Below are 14607 nucleotides of genomic sequence, written 5' to 3'. Positions count from 1 at the left end.
TCGATACTGCTTTGAATTTTGCAAACACAGAGTTCTCAAAAAAAAAAAAAAAACCAGGGGGAATAAATTTGGATTAATAATCTTTCCTAAATTAGCTACTTTTCAACTCCAGCCAGACACTAGGAGGCTGGATGGTCCTTTTGAAACTAGCAAGGCAACAGAAGTATTCTCTTGTTTAGGTGTACTGTTAGAAGTGGGTTAAGAGACAGGTGCAATTCCAAAACTGAATGCAGCCTGTCTTTGGAGTTTGGTATACATTATACACAGTATCCTTGTGGCAGGGCCAACCAAGGTCACACAGATATAAAATAAAATATAAACAGTCATATAAAAATAAAAAATAAGTAGGAAAGCCCAGAATCAAACCCAGCTCAGCCCGATCCCGGTAGGCACAGATCAGCAAATTTCTCCCACCTTTTTGATGTCTTCACACTCTTCTGAGGAGCTAGGAGGGTATCTGTGGGTAGCTGTATAGGAAGCAAAGTCGGCTTGTAGTTTTATCAAAGCCTCTTCACGCTCCAGAACCTGCAAATAAGCTTAGATCGGTTATGCCGGATGATCAATGAAACATGCTTGTTACCATGATTATTATTTCAGAGTGTTCCTTTCTGTGGCATAAGTTTGTTGCAGAATTATACAATTCATCAGGCATTCCCTGTGGGGTAGGTAGGGAGAAGGAGTTAAGCTCCCCATCTGACATCAAGGTTTTCTAAGGCATATGTGATCTGTCTCAAGTTCATCAATGCCCACACTTGCACTCTCTCCTAAACCTCTGTTTGGTCCATTTGATGAGGCAGAAGAAGGTTCTTCAGGGGCTGTGATGGAGAGATGTACCTAATCTATCAGAGGACAGGATACAAAGTTTGAGAATTAAAGAAGGAAGTTCCTTATGGAGTGTGTGACTGTGTGTATAATTTCTTTTTTCAAAAATTAAAAAAACATGAAATTTTGGTTTTAATTTTATGCTTTTTTGAATTTGTTGAAAATAATTCAAATAAAACCCAAGCATGGAAAAGTGAAACCCCCTCTTCACTTATTCCCCCCTCTCTTACTTCCACTAAGGGAGAGGACAGTATTGAAAATTCAGTTTGTACTTACATATTAGTATTATCATTAGAGATAAAACAAAAGTAGGACTGAACTATACATGGAATTCTGCAACTTATTCTCGGCAATAAGTCACAAAGCTCCTTCCGTGCAGCTCTTACAGATGTGCTTAGTTGTCTTTACTGGCTGCATATTATTCCACAATAGGGATATCTCTTTAATTATTTCTCTTAATCTCTTTAACCATTTCCTGACTGATGGGCATTTAGGTTGTTGTGTGAGAGATTTTAAGATTCTTTAGAATTTCAAACTACGTAGATGGGGAGAAGCATTATCATGGAGAATATGAACAAAGTGGGAAGGCAAGTATATATCAGACATTTGAGGATTCTTGGTGAAAAAGATTAATTTAGGTGACTCTTTTTCCCTCCTTTCTCTCCCCATGTCTTGATTGAGGGTCTCCCAGAGACATTTCTAGAAGAAGGCACTTACCAAAGCATTACTGCAGGCCAGCTTATTTCGAAGTTCTTGAATGAGATCATCCTGTTCAGAGACCTTTTGCCAGACCTCAGACAGTCGTTTCAGGGTCTCCTGATGCTCTTGAATCATGCAAGGAGCAGTGTATATTCGTACCTTTGAATGATCACCCTTGTTCTCAGGCTCCTGAGAGATTTAAAAATAATGGGTTGGTTTTGTTTATAGTTTGTGAGTTACTTCAGAATTCCACAAGCACGGAAAATCTCTAGACCTATATTCTAAAGGTGTATGTTCATATATGGAAATCATGGTTTCTTTAACAAAAGAAAAAATATTAACTAGTGCATATACATGGTAAAAAGCCCAAATGGTTCACAAAAGAAGACACTGAAAGATAAGTCTTCCTCCATCCTAACTATGACTCAGGTCCCCTTCTTGATGACAATCCATGTTACTAGCTTTTTGGATATCATTCAGGAATATTTTATGCATATTTGTATATGCATATACGTATACACATATAACTCTCACTTTTTTTCTTACACAAATGAGTCTTTTTTTTTTTTTTTTTGAGATGGAATCTCACTCTGTCACCCAGGCTGGAGCTCAGTGGCACTATCCTGGCTCACTGCAACCTCAGCCTTCCGGGTTCAAGCGATTCTCCTGCCTCAGCCTCCCAAGTAGTGGGAATTAAAGGGATACGCCACGACGCCAGGCTAATTTTTTTTGTATTTTTTAGTAGAGACGGGGTTTCGCCATGTTGGCCAGGCAGGTCTCAAACTGCTAACCTCAGGTGATTCACCCGCCTCAGTCTCCCAAAGTGCTGGGATTACAGGCCTGAGCTACCACACCCGGCCGACAAATGAGTCTTCTATACAGTATTTAAACTTTGTGTTTTCACTTGACAATTAATTTAAGATAGTTTTCATATTGTTACTTATTGATCTACCTTACTCCTCTTTTAAAACTAATTTCAAATTACACAGGTAATTATATTTATATTGTCTCTCTAAAACATTGTAACACTACAGGCAGATCTGAATTTTTCTTCGACCATCACTTCTAATTTCATTATCTCTTTACTTTCCAGAGATGACAGTCTGTGCATATTCTAGAACTTTATACTATATTTACATAATATAAATGAATCTCTACAATATAAATTATGTTGGGTTTTAAAACATAAAAAATATGTTTTTTTACTCAGCAAGATGTGTTAGAGATTTATCAATGCTAGTACATGTGCTTCTATCTTGTTCTTTTAAATTGCTTTTAAATGTGTGAATCTGGTTTCCTACTGATGAGAATATAGGTTGTTTCCACATTGTTTTTTCTGAAACAAAGCTGAAATGAATACTTTTGCACATAAATCTTTGAGTATTTATTCTGGTAATTGTGTACATTAAATTCATAGAAGTAGGACTCCCAGATCATGTTTAAAATTGGATCTTGTACTATTGTGCTTCAAAGAAATTAACACTTAACACTGTCATCAATATGAGTATGGCTATTTTCCTTGAACCATGTTTGTTTGTTTTTTTTAAAATGTCTTTCCCTAGATCGTTTGAAATCATGCATGAAGGTTACTGCCTTCTTATTGGTTCGCATTTATAAGGGGGTAAATTGATATACATGGTGAAAAAAAAAAATTCTAGTTTGGATGGCCGATCCTTTCCCCATTAAACTTGTCTCCCTAACCGGGCTTTTTCATGCAAAGTTAGGAATACTACATGTTCACTGAGCATGAAAACCCCCCGTGAGCAAGCTGCAGAAAGGCCAGGCAGAAATCTAAAACTGACTGTAAATAATGTTCATGTAGGTAATACAGAGTCTATAGGGGCAAATGACTGGAAAACATAACAGAAAAGCTAACAAGGAAGAAGATATCTACAGCTCCCAATATCTTCTTAATACTATGAGATGAAAAATAGAAATTAATTTAGAAGGAATAGGAGAAATATTCTCTGATGTGAAGAAAAATGTCGATCTTCAGACTAAAAGGGTTAGTGAAGTGTTGAGTGGCTTAACCCCCTGAGCCTAAAAACCTCCAGTGTTCAAAGAGATAAAACAGGTAATCTACGAAAAATGAGAAACACATTGATATCTAACAATGCGTCTCTAATACTGGGTGGTACAAGGAAATGCAGCAGTATCTTCGAAGACTTAAGGGAAGATGCTTTTGAAAGTTTGTATATACAGCCAAACTAGCATTCAAGGATGATGACAAAATAAACCTTGCTCAGACATGGAAATACTGAGAAATTGTGCCACCCACAATTGTTTCTGAAAGAATTAAGAAGGAATTATTTACAGCACAAGGAAAACTGCAAGAATGGAGAAGAGGTGAAGGGAATGCTGAGCACAGTAATGAGAAACAGTTGGGTTTATTTGTAATACTAAAGAAATAGATATTTCCTATGTTATATAAACAGTTCCAGAGATTTAAAAGGAGGTAAAAAGCTTTCCAGCTCATTATATTAGGATGGCATAATCCAGACACCAATATGTGAGGAAAGCACAAACATTTAAGCCATCAAACTAATCTCATTTCTGAAAATGGATGAAAAAAATTAACTTTTAATAAATTTAGTAAAGTTCATTAAAATTATTAATAATGTGTTATGATAAAGTAGAGTTTATTCCAGGAACATAAAGATTGTTACTATATATGATAATCTATTCATGCAATCTGCTTCCTTGAAGGATAGATGCTAATAAAAATATCTGATAAAATTCATCCTTTATTCCTCATAACAATTCTTGATAAGCTAAATATAGAGAGTCATATTTGCAATTTGAGAAAGGAGATTGAAAAGAAGCCAAAAACAGGCATTATACTTAATAGTGAAATACAAGAATTACTTCCTTTAAATTGAGGAGCAAGGCAAAGAGGCTACACAATTCCACATTGCTCTAGAGGTGCTGGTCAATATGATAAGGTGGAAAACAAGTTATGTAAATTTTGAAAGGGAAAGCAATTTAGGAAAATCCAAGACAGTCAAGTGAAAATCTGGTAAGAGAGCTCAGTAAGGTAGCAGGATAAGAGAGAAGTTTTCCTATGTATCAGTAATAATACAATTAGGCCAGGCATGGTGGCTCACACCTGTAATCCCAGTACCTTGGGAGGCTGAGGTGGGCAGATCACTTGAGGTCAGGAGTTCAAGACCCGCCTGGCCAACATGGTGAAACTCTGTCTCTGCAAAAATAACAAAAATTACTTGTCCGTGGTGGCATGTACCTGTAGTCCCAGCTAGTCAGAAGGCTGAGGCAGAAGAATTGCTTGAACCCAGGAGGCGGAGGTTGCAGTGAGCAGAGACTGCCTCACTGCACTCAAGACTGGGTGACAGAGTGAGACTCCATCTCAGAAACAAAAAAAATTGGCTGGGCCTGGTGGCTTACGCCTGTAATCCCAGCACTTTGGGAGGCCAAGGTAGGCGGATCACCTGAAGTCAGGAGTTCGAGGCCAGCCTGACCAACATGGAGAAACACCCGTCTCTACTAAAAATACAAAATTAGCTGGGCCTGGTGGCACATGCTTGTAATCCCAGCTACTTGGGAGTCTGAGGCAGGAGAATTGCTTGAACGTGGGAGGCAGAGGTTGCAGTGAGCTGAGATTGTCCCATTGGACTCCAGCCTGGGCAACAAGAGTGAAACTCCATCTCAAAAAAAAAAAAAAATAATTTAATAAAATTAAATGTATAAAAGATCCCATTTATAAAACCAATAACAACTGAAATATGTCTAGGAATAAACATAGCAAGAAATATGTGAGATCTACAGAGAAAAGTACAAAATCTTACTGAAGGATACACAAGAAAACTTGCATAAAAGTAGAAATATGTTATATTCCATAGGGCATGCTAATTTCCCCCAAATTCATACATAATTTGAAAGTCAGTCAACATGAATCTAAATTTCATTAAGAGAAGAAACAAACAAATGGCCAAGAAAAAATGGAAAGTGTAGAAAAGTGAAGGAAGACCTTCAGGATCTATTAAAACAAGCTACCAGTTAAAGTCACTAAAAAACTCTGACACTGGCACAGGAACTGGCAGAAAGATAAAAAGAATACACAATCCAGAGAAGGTCCCGTGTACAGAAGAATCGGTTTGTGAGCTGGTACCTGAACCAGTGTGGAAGGCCTGGGATGTTCAATAAATGGTTTTGGGACTACTGGATATCCATTTAAACAATAAAATTAGAGCCTTATGTCATTATACATATAAAATATATATTCCAGATGGACTAAAGATAAAAACATAAAAATGCAAAATTATAAAAGTGCTAAAGAAAATACACAATAAACTTTTATAATCCTGAAGGCAGTGAAGGCCTTTCTAAGCAAGATATAAAACCTAGAATTTATAAAGGACTGACAGATTCAACTCCATAAAAATTAAAATATTCTGGCATTACATAATGGTAAAGGGATCGATGCAACAAGAAGAGCTAACTATCCTAAATATATATGCACCCAAGAGAGAAGCACCCAGATTCATAAAGCAAGTTCTTAGAGACCTACAAAGAGAGACTTAGACTCCCATACAATAATACTGGGAGACTTTAATACCTCCACTGTCAATATCAGACAGATCAATGAGACAGAAAATTAACAAGGATACCCAGGACTTGAACTCAACTCTGCACCAAGTGGACCTAATAGACATCTACAGAACTCTCCACCCCAAATCAACAGAATATACTTTCTTCTCAGCACATCGCACTTATTCTAAAATTGACCACAAAATTGGAAGTAAAACACTCCTCAGCAAATGTAAAAGAACAGAAATCACAAGAAACTGTCTCTTAGACCACAGTGCAATCAAATTAGAACTCAGGATTAAGAAACTCACTCTAAACCGCACAACTACATGGAAACTGAACAACTTGCTCCTGAATGACTACTGGGTAAGTAACGAAATGAAGGCAGAAATAAAGATGTTCTTTAAAACCAATGAGAACAAAAACACAACATACCAGAATCTCTGGAACACATTTAAAGCAGTGTGTAGAAGGAAATTTATAGCACTAAATCCCACAAGAGAAAGCAAGAAAGATCTAAAATCGACGCCCTAACATCACAATTAAAAGAACTAGAGAAGTAAGAGCAAACAAATTCAAAAGTTAGCAGAAGACAAGAAATAACTAAGATCAGAGCAGAACCGAAGGAGGTAAGAGACACAAAAAAACCCTTAAAAAAATCAATGAATCCAGGAGCTGGATTTTTGAAAAGATCAACAAAATACATAGACCGCTAGCCAGACTAATAAAGAAGAAAAGAGAGAAGAATTAAATAGATGCAATAAAAAATGATAAAGGGGATATCACCACCGATCCCACAGAAATACGAACTACCATCAGATAATACTATAAACACCTCTATACAAATAAACTAGAAAATCTAGAAGAAATGGATAAATTCCTGGACACATAAACCCTCCCAAGACTAAATCAGGAAGAAGTTGAATCTCTGAATAGACCAATAACAGGTTCTAAAATTGAGGCAATAATTAATAGCCTGCCAACAAAAATAAGTTCAGGACCAGATGGATTCATAGCTGAATTTTACCAGAGGTACAAAGAGGAGCTGGTACCATTCCTTCTGAAACTATTCCAATCAATAGTAAAAGAGGGAATCCTCCCTAACTCATTTTATGAGGCCAGCATCATCCTCATACCAAAACCTGGCAGAGACAACAAAAAAACAGAATTTTAGACCAATATCCCGGATGAACATCGATGAAAAAATCCTCAATAAAATACTGGCAAACCGAATCCAGTAGCACATCAAAAAGCTTATCCACCATGATCAAGTCGGCTTCATCCCTGGGATGCAACGGTGGTTCAACACACTATTGAACCAACTCAAATTCATTATTCAAATCAATAAATGTAATCCATCACATAAACAGAACCAATGACAAAAACCACATGATTACCTCAATAGATGCAGAAAAGGCCTTCGACAAAATTTAACAGCCCTTCAAGCTAAAAACTCTCAATAAACTAGGTATTGATGGAACATATCTCAAAATAATAAGAGCTATTTATGACAAACCCACAGCCAATATTATACTGAATGGGCAAAAACTGGAAGCATTCCCTTTGAAATTTGCCACAAGACAAGGATGCCCTCTCTCACCACTCCTATTCAATATAGTATTGGAAGTTCTGGCCAGGGCAATCAGGCAAGAGAAAGAAATAAAGGATATTCAATTAGGAAAAGAGGAAGTCAAATTGTCTCTGTTTGCAGATGACATGGTGGTATATTTAGAAAACCTCAATGTCTTAGCCCAAAATCTCCTTAAGCTGATAAGCAACTTCAGCAAAATCTCAGGATACAAAATCAATGTGCAAAAATCACAAGCATTCCTATACACCAATAACAGACAAACAGAGAGCCAAATAATGAGTGAACTCCCACTCACAATTGCTACAAAGAGAATAAAATACCTAGGAATCCAACTTACAAGGAATGTGAAGGACCTCTTCAAGGAGAACTACAAACCACTGTTAAGGAAATAAAAGAGGACACAAACAAATGGAAGAACATTCCATGCTCATGGATAGGAAGAATCAATATCGTGAAAATGGCCATACTGCCCAAAGAAATTTATAGATTCAATGCTATCCCCATCAAGCTACCACTGAGTTTATTCACAGAATTAGATTTTAAATTTTATATGGAACCAAAAAAGAGCCTGCATAGCGAAGACAATCCTAAACAAAAAGAACAAAGCTGGAGGCATCATGGTACCTGACTTCAAACTACACTACAAAGCTACAGCAACCAAAACAGCATGGTACTGGTACCAAAACAGATATATAGACCAATGGAACAAAACAGAGGCCTCAGAAATAACACCACACATATACAATCCTCTATCTTTGACAAACCTGACAAAAACAAGCAATGGGGAAAGGAATCCCTATTTAATAAATGGTGCTGGGAAAACTGGCTAGCCATGTGCAGAGAGCTGAAACTGGATCCCTTCCTTACACCTTATACAAAAATTAACTCTCTCAGGATGAATTAAAGACTTAAATGTAAGACCTAAAACCATATAAACCCTAGAAGAAATCCAAGGCAATACCATTCAGGACATAGGCATGGGTAAAGACTTCATGACTAAAACACCAAAAGCAATGGCAAGTAAAGCTAAAATAGACAAATGGGATCTAATTAAACTAAAGTGCTTCTGCACAGCAAAAGAAACTATCAGTGGAGTGTACAGGCAACCTACAGATTGGGAGAAAATGTTTGCAAGCTATCCATCTGACAAAGGGCTAATATCCAGAATCTACAAAGAACTTAAGCAGATTTACAAGAAAAAAACAACCCCATCAAAAAATGGGCAAAGGATATGAACAGACACGTCTCAAAAGAAGACATTTATACAGCCAACAAACTTAGGAAAAAGAGCTCATTATCACTGGTCATTAGAGAAATGCAAATCAAAACCACCATGAGATACCATCTCATGCCAGTTAGAATGGTGATCATTAAAAAGTCAGGAAACAACAGATGCTGGAGAGGATGCAGAGTAATAGGAATGCTTTTACACTGTTGGTGGGAGTGTAAATTAGTTCAACCATTGTGGAAGACAGTGTGGCGATTCCTCAAGGAACTAGAACTAGAAATACCATTTGACCCAGCAATCCCATTACTGGGTATATATCCAAAGGATTATAAATAATTCTACTATAAAGAGACATGCACACATATGTTTATTGCCACACTGTTCACAATAGCAAAGTCTTGGAACCAACTCAAATGCCCATCAATGTAGACTGGATAAAGAAAATGTGGCTCATATACACCATGGAATACTATGCAGCCATAAAAAAGGATGAGTTCACGTCCTTTGCAGGGACACGGATGAAACTGGAAACCATCATTCTCAGCAAAGTATCACAAGAGGAGAAAATCAAACACTGCATGTTCTCACTCATAAGTGGGAGTTGAACAATGAGAACACATGGATACAGGGCGGGGAACATCACACACCAGGGCCTGTCGGTGGGTGGGGGGCTGGAGGAGGGATAGCATTAGGAGAAATACCTAATGTAAACGACAAGTTGATGGTGCAGTAAGCCAGCCTGGCACATGTTTACCTGTGTAACAAACCTGCACGTTGTGCACATGTACCCCAGAACTTAAAGTATAATAACAATAAAAATTAAAATCTTCTGTATGGTGAAAAATACCACTAATAAAGTAAAATGAAAAGTTACAGACTGGGAGAAAGTATTTGCCACATACGTAATGAAGCATTATTACCTGTAATATATTAAGAAGTTCCTATAAACCAATGCAAAAAAAGACTAACAACCCAGTAAAAAATGAGTTAACAAGTAATTCATGAAACAGAAATCCATATGACCAATACGCTTATGAATAGTGCTCAATACTTCATAAGTGTGGTGGAGACTGTGATGGGCTTTCCAGATCCCCTTTGGCAATGTAGGACTTACTGCCCTTTATTGGGATTGTGTAGGCTGAAGAAAACTGCTTTGCCCAAGGCCACGCATCTCTCCCTGGGGGGCCCACATCCCATAACTGTTGATGACATGGAGGCTTAAAGGCCAGCTCCCTTCCCTTCAATTTAGCAAGGCTCTGAGGTTCATCTAGCTCTGTGGGGTTGGCTGAGGCCTTTGTAGAGACTTCATCACAGCTCAACTTCTTTCTTTGCCCAACCTTGCTTTCCTCTCCTTCCTTTCACTGGTGTTAATACCAAGAGCTCTCCCTAAAAATGTCCTGCACACTACTCTGTCTTCGAGCTGGCTTCCTGGGTAACCCAAACTGCAACTATTAGAACTAAGGAAATGAAAATTGTAACCAGTCAACGTTTTCCCCATACCCATCAGCATTTAGCACAACTTTAAAAGAATGAAAACACACAGTGTGGATGGGAGTGGGGAAATACACTCTCTTAATTATTGTTGGTAAAAGTGTAAACTGGTAGAACCTTTTTGGTATACAATTTAGAAGTATCTTTAAACAATAAAACTAAGCATATCCTTTGACCCAGCAATCACACTTCAAGAATTATCCAAAAGAAATAAGGAAGTTAATTACAGCCTGTTTGTAAAGAGAGGAAAAAACAAGTCAATAAGTAGTACATCCCTACTACAGAATACAAGGTAGTAAGTAAAATAAATTGTTAAGATGTGCATTTTAGGCTGTGTGCAGTGGCTCATGCCTGTAATCCTAGCACTTTGGCAGGCTGAGGCGGGTGGATCACATGAGGTCAGGAGTTTGAGACCAGCCTGGCTAACATGGCAAAACCCTGTCTCTACTAAAAATACAAAAATTAGCTGCGCATGGTGGCATGTGACTGTAGTCCCAGATACTCTGGAGGCTGAGTCAGGAGAATCACTTGAACCTGGGAGATGAAGGCCTCAGTGAGCCGAGACTGCACCACTGTCTTAAAAAAAAAAAATGCATTTTGAAAGTAAGTTTTAAAACCACTTTGATAACCACTTAGGTAAAAATAACCTCCCACCCATTTATATATGTAACTGTATATAGCACAAGCCCCAAGAGGATTCTCAACATATGATTCAAGTAATTACCTAAGAAGAGGAGGAGAATGATGGGGCAGAGGTTGAAGGCAGACTTTCATATTTAATCTCTGTACTTCTGTCTAGAAAGCCTATAATAATTGTATTACTTGTGTAATTAAAAACAGCAGTTAAAAGAAAAAGAAACAAACCAGGTGTTTTGACTCTTCTTTCCCATGTTTCATAGCTTTTTCCTCCTATTTGATCCTGAAGTTGTGGTTTGCATGAGTCCGGTGGCCTAGCAGAGCCCCCTGCCGGACCCCCATGAGAACTAACAAAAGATTGGACATTGTTAGGGAGAGCTGTTGCTATTAACACCTGTGAAAGGAAGAGGAAGGAAGCAGGGTTGGGCAGAGGGTGATGAGCTGTGATGCAATCTCAGCAAAGGCTCAGCCAACCCCACAGGGAACAGCGGGGCTGGAGCTTATTTGGTAATTCTCTTTTGGCGTTATTTGAAGTGGTGGCTCTTTATATTAATTAAAGAGCCTCAAAATTGTGAAGAAGTGATCTTACAGCATATGTGAAAGCTGGAGGTTCAAAACCTGAGGGCTACAAAATCAAGGGCAGGAAATGACGTTTGGGTTAAGGTTTGGGTTTCCAGTGGAGGAGGCTGGGACTGTCTGAGGGGACCACCTGGGAGCACGTCCACTTGCCTGGATTGAATGGCCTGGCTTAAGTCCTACCTGACCCATGATCCCGCCGAGCTCCCCCTGCAACATCTTCACTTGGTATTCTAGTAACTCGATGTTGCTCAGGGAAGACTGGTATTTATCCCTGTAGAGGCTTAAGCTCCTCTCTAGGGAGGCGATCTTGTCCCCGGCCAAGGCGAGTTGCTCCTGTGCCAAATGGAGCTTCTCCCCTGTGTTCTCGTTGTGATTTCCCATTTCCTCCTCATAGAGAATCACCTGTAGGTATAGGAATAAATCCACATTGAGCCCATGGAAGCATGTAATGAGGAAGGGATGCAGTTGTAAGACTCCCTGCAGAGAAGTCTTGTATCTAAACCAGAAGACCAGATGAACAGAAGAGAGGCTGCACAGATCTAAAAGCTACAGTATGTAATGTCAAGATGTTAATGATTGGAAATAAAAAAAGATGGCCTAGGCCGGGCGCGGTGGCTCAAGCCTGTAATCCCAGCACTTTGGGAGGCCGAGACGGGCGGATCACGAGGTCAGGAGATCGAGACCATCCTGGCTAACACGGTGAAACCCCGTCTCTACTAAAAAATACAAAAAACTAGCCGGGCGAGGTGGCGGGTGCCTGTAGTCCCAGCTACTCGGGAGGCTGAGGCAGGAGAATGGCGTAAATCCGCGAGGCGGAGCTTGCAGTGAGCTGAGATCCGGCCACTGCACTCCAGCCCGGACGACAGAGCCAGACTCCGTCTCAAAAAAAAAAAAAAAAAAAAAAAAAAAAAAAAAGATGGCCTAGTTAGAGGTAAGCTCCTTTAAGGCAGGGACCATATCCATTTCCTATTCTGCCCAGCATGTGGTAGGAACTCAGTAAATACTTGCTAGTTGACTAAGAGGAATGAATTTTTATAGCTCTGTCTTTTTTAAGGGCTTGAAATGCTGGTAGTTTTTCCTTTCCAGGCATTCTCTAGAAGTTGAACTTAGAAAATGTAGACCTTCTCCTGCACACAGGGCGATGTCCACTAAGTTCCCAAGAGATAGGTGGGGAACATGATCCAAAGTTCCTCTGGGATTTGCACAATCCTTATTTAGATTTATTTTCTTCCTCATCAAGTAATTAGTCAACCAACGGACAGATATTTATTGAAAGCTCATGAGCATTGTGTTAAGGGCAGAGGGGATATATACATACTAGACATATGCTCACCCCTCAAAGAGTTTAAAACTTTCACAATCTTGGGGAGATATGGGTTAAAATGAATAAACAGCTGTAGGTAGTTGAGTGTGCTAAATCGTATGACTCGAATCTGATGTGTTGAAGGAGTTAACAGCAGAAGAGTCATCAAGGATGACTTTATATTAGTTTAAATAATCCAATGCAGAATGCTGATAGAACATGTTCCATTAGTTGAAGCTCATTATACTTGCTGCCTGTCATTTGAGATTCTTCTCAGGAAAGGATAACTTTGTGTAAGGTATCTACTATGTAAGGAGGAGAAGAGAGGAATATTTTATATCCAAATATTTGTAACCGAAGCTATCAGTGGCCAGCCCATATCCCCTGGGCACTTGCTATTTCTTTGCAAGCTAACCCCATTCCCACTGCAAGCATATTCAACTCTGCCTGAGGGCTTCTCTGATACCAGAAGCCCATTCAACCAGAGAGGGAAGACAGCGTAGGTTAGAAGCGCTGGGGAGTCAACACCCTCAGGAGCAGCCCTCAACCAGTGACTGGGGTGTGTTGGGTTCACTCTGAGGCATGTCCTACACTATCTGCCAGAGTTCCCCAGAGGGACCAAGCAAGCAGTCTGTTCAATACCAATGTTCTTTATGGGCTTCCGGTCCTTCTTTGACTCACTTGCTCGTGTGCTTGCAAGAATCACCTCCGGAATTAGTTACTTGTATTTATATCCTTGTTTTAGGGTCTGCTGTTGAGTGAACCCAACCTTAGACAGAAGTTTGATGAGGCTGTGCAACAAGACATTGGGGGAACTTGGCAGAATGTCTAAAATCATTTTCTCAGTGCTTTCTCGGTTTGGGATCTTTGACAGTGAGTGTTGTTTGCTGAGTCCCATATCTATTCTCCCGCTCTTCCTTAGTAATTGAGCCTTGACTCTACTGGGGGCAGCAACGCACCTCCTAAAACACCACATTTCCTAGGCTTCCTAGAAAGTAGCTGTTGCCGCGTGACTAATTCTGGCCAGTGATATTTAAGTGAAGGTGTTGTGGCTTCCGGAAAGTGTCCTTACAAGGAGGGGAGTGTGCCTTTCCTTTCCACCCTTGTCACCTGGTCCCCTGCCCATTTATCTGGATTATTTGGAACAAGGATGTGGCCGAGTATGGTGGCTCATGCCTGTAATCCCAGCACTTTGGGAGGCCAAGATGGGTGGATCACCCGAGGTCAAGAGTTCAAGACCAGCCTGGCCAACATGGTGAAACCCCATCTTTACTAAAAATACAAAAATTAGCCCGGCGTGGTGGCACGTGCCTGTAATCCCAGCTACTCAGGAGGCTGAGGCAGGAGAGTCACTTGAACTCGGGAGGCAGAGGTTGCAGTGAGCCGAGATTGGGCCAATGCACCTCAGCCTGGGCGACAGAGTGAGACTTTGTCTCAAAAAAAAAAAAAAAAAGGATGTGACGGTTGGAGCTCCAGGAGGCACCTCAGGTGACTTAGAGAATGGAAGCCCTGAGCTGATGATGATGGAACCCAAGGATAGACCCTTAGACCTGATGACACATGCAGTTGCCATAACAGCAACAGACCACCTGTCTCTGACCTTTTTAAATATGACACAGAAGTAAACTAGCTTATTCATTTTCTGTTATATGCTGCTAAATAGAATCCTAACTCATTCAGGGTCGCTTGATCCAGGCTGGACCCTTTTCTTTA

The 14607-nt window shown here is 39.6% G+C and overlaps 1 protein-coding gene across 18 annotated transcripts in view; it reads right to left on the bottom strand.

Moving 5' to 3' along the window:
* PMFBP1 (polyamine modulated factor 1 binding protein 1) overlaps positions 1–14607 on the bottom strand; it is a 262936-nt gene that overhangs the window by 24351 nt on the left and 223978 nt on the right. For 14 of the 18 annotated variants that reach the window (XR_013411099.1, XM_077984485.1, XM_077984489.1 and 11 more), the window contains 3 exons: positions 11772–11993; positions 1540–1710; positions 415–525 (listed from right to left, as the gene is read on the bottom strand). Coding sequence is in view for 17 of the 18 variants with exons in the window: in XM_077984485.1 (XP_077840611.1) it covers positions 415–525; positions 1540–1710; positions 11772–11993 (504 nt within the window). In the remaining variant the exon portion in view is untranslated. The remainder of the gene's footprint in view (positions 1–414; positions 526–1539; positions 1711–11771; positions 11994–14607) is intronic. The other 4 variants (XM_077984500.1, XM_077984497.1, XM_077984498.1 and 1 more) reach the window with 1 other exon arrangement.

This window comes from Macaca mulatta, chromosome 20 (assembly GCF_049350105.2).
Source record: "Macaca mulatta isolate MMU2019108-1 chromosome 20, T2T-MMU8v2.0, whole genome shotgun sequence".
NCBI classification, from domain to species: Eukaryota; Metazoa; Chordata; class Mammalia; order Primates; family Cercopithecidae; genus Macaca; species Macaca mulatta.
The sequence above is the reverse complement of the archived record's forward strand: the minus strand, read 5'-3'. Positions and strand labels throughout refer to the sequence as shown.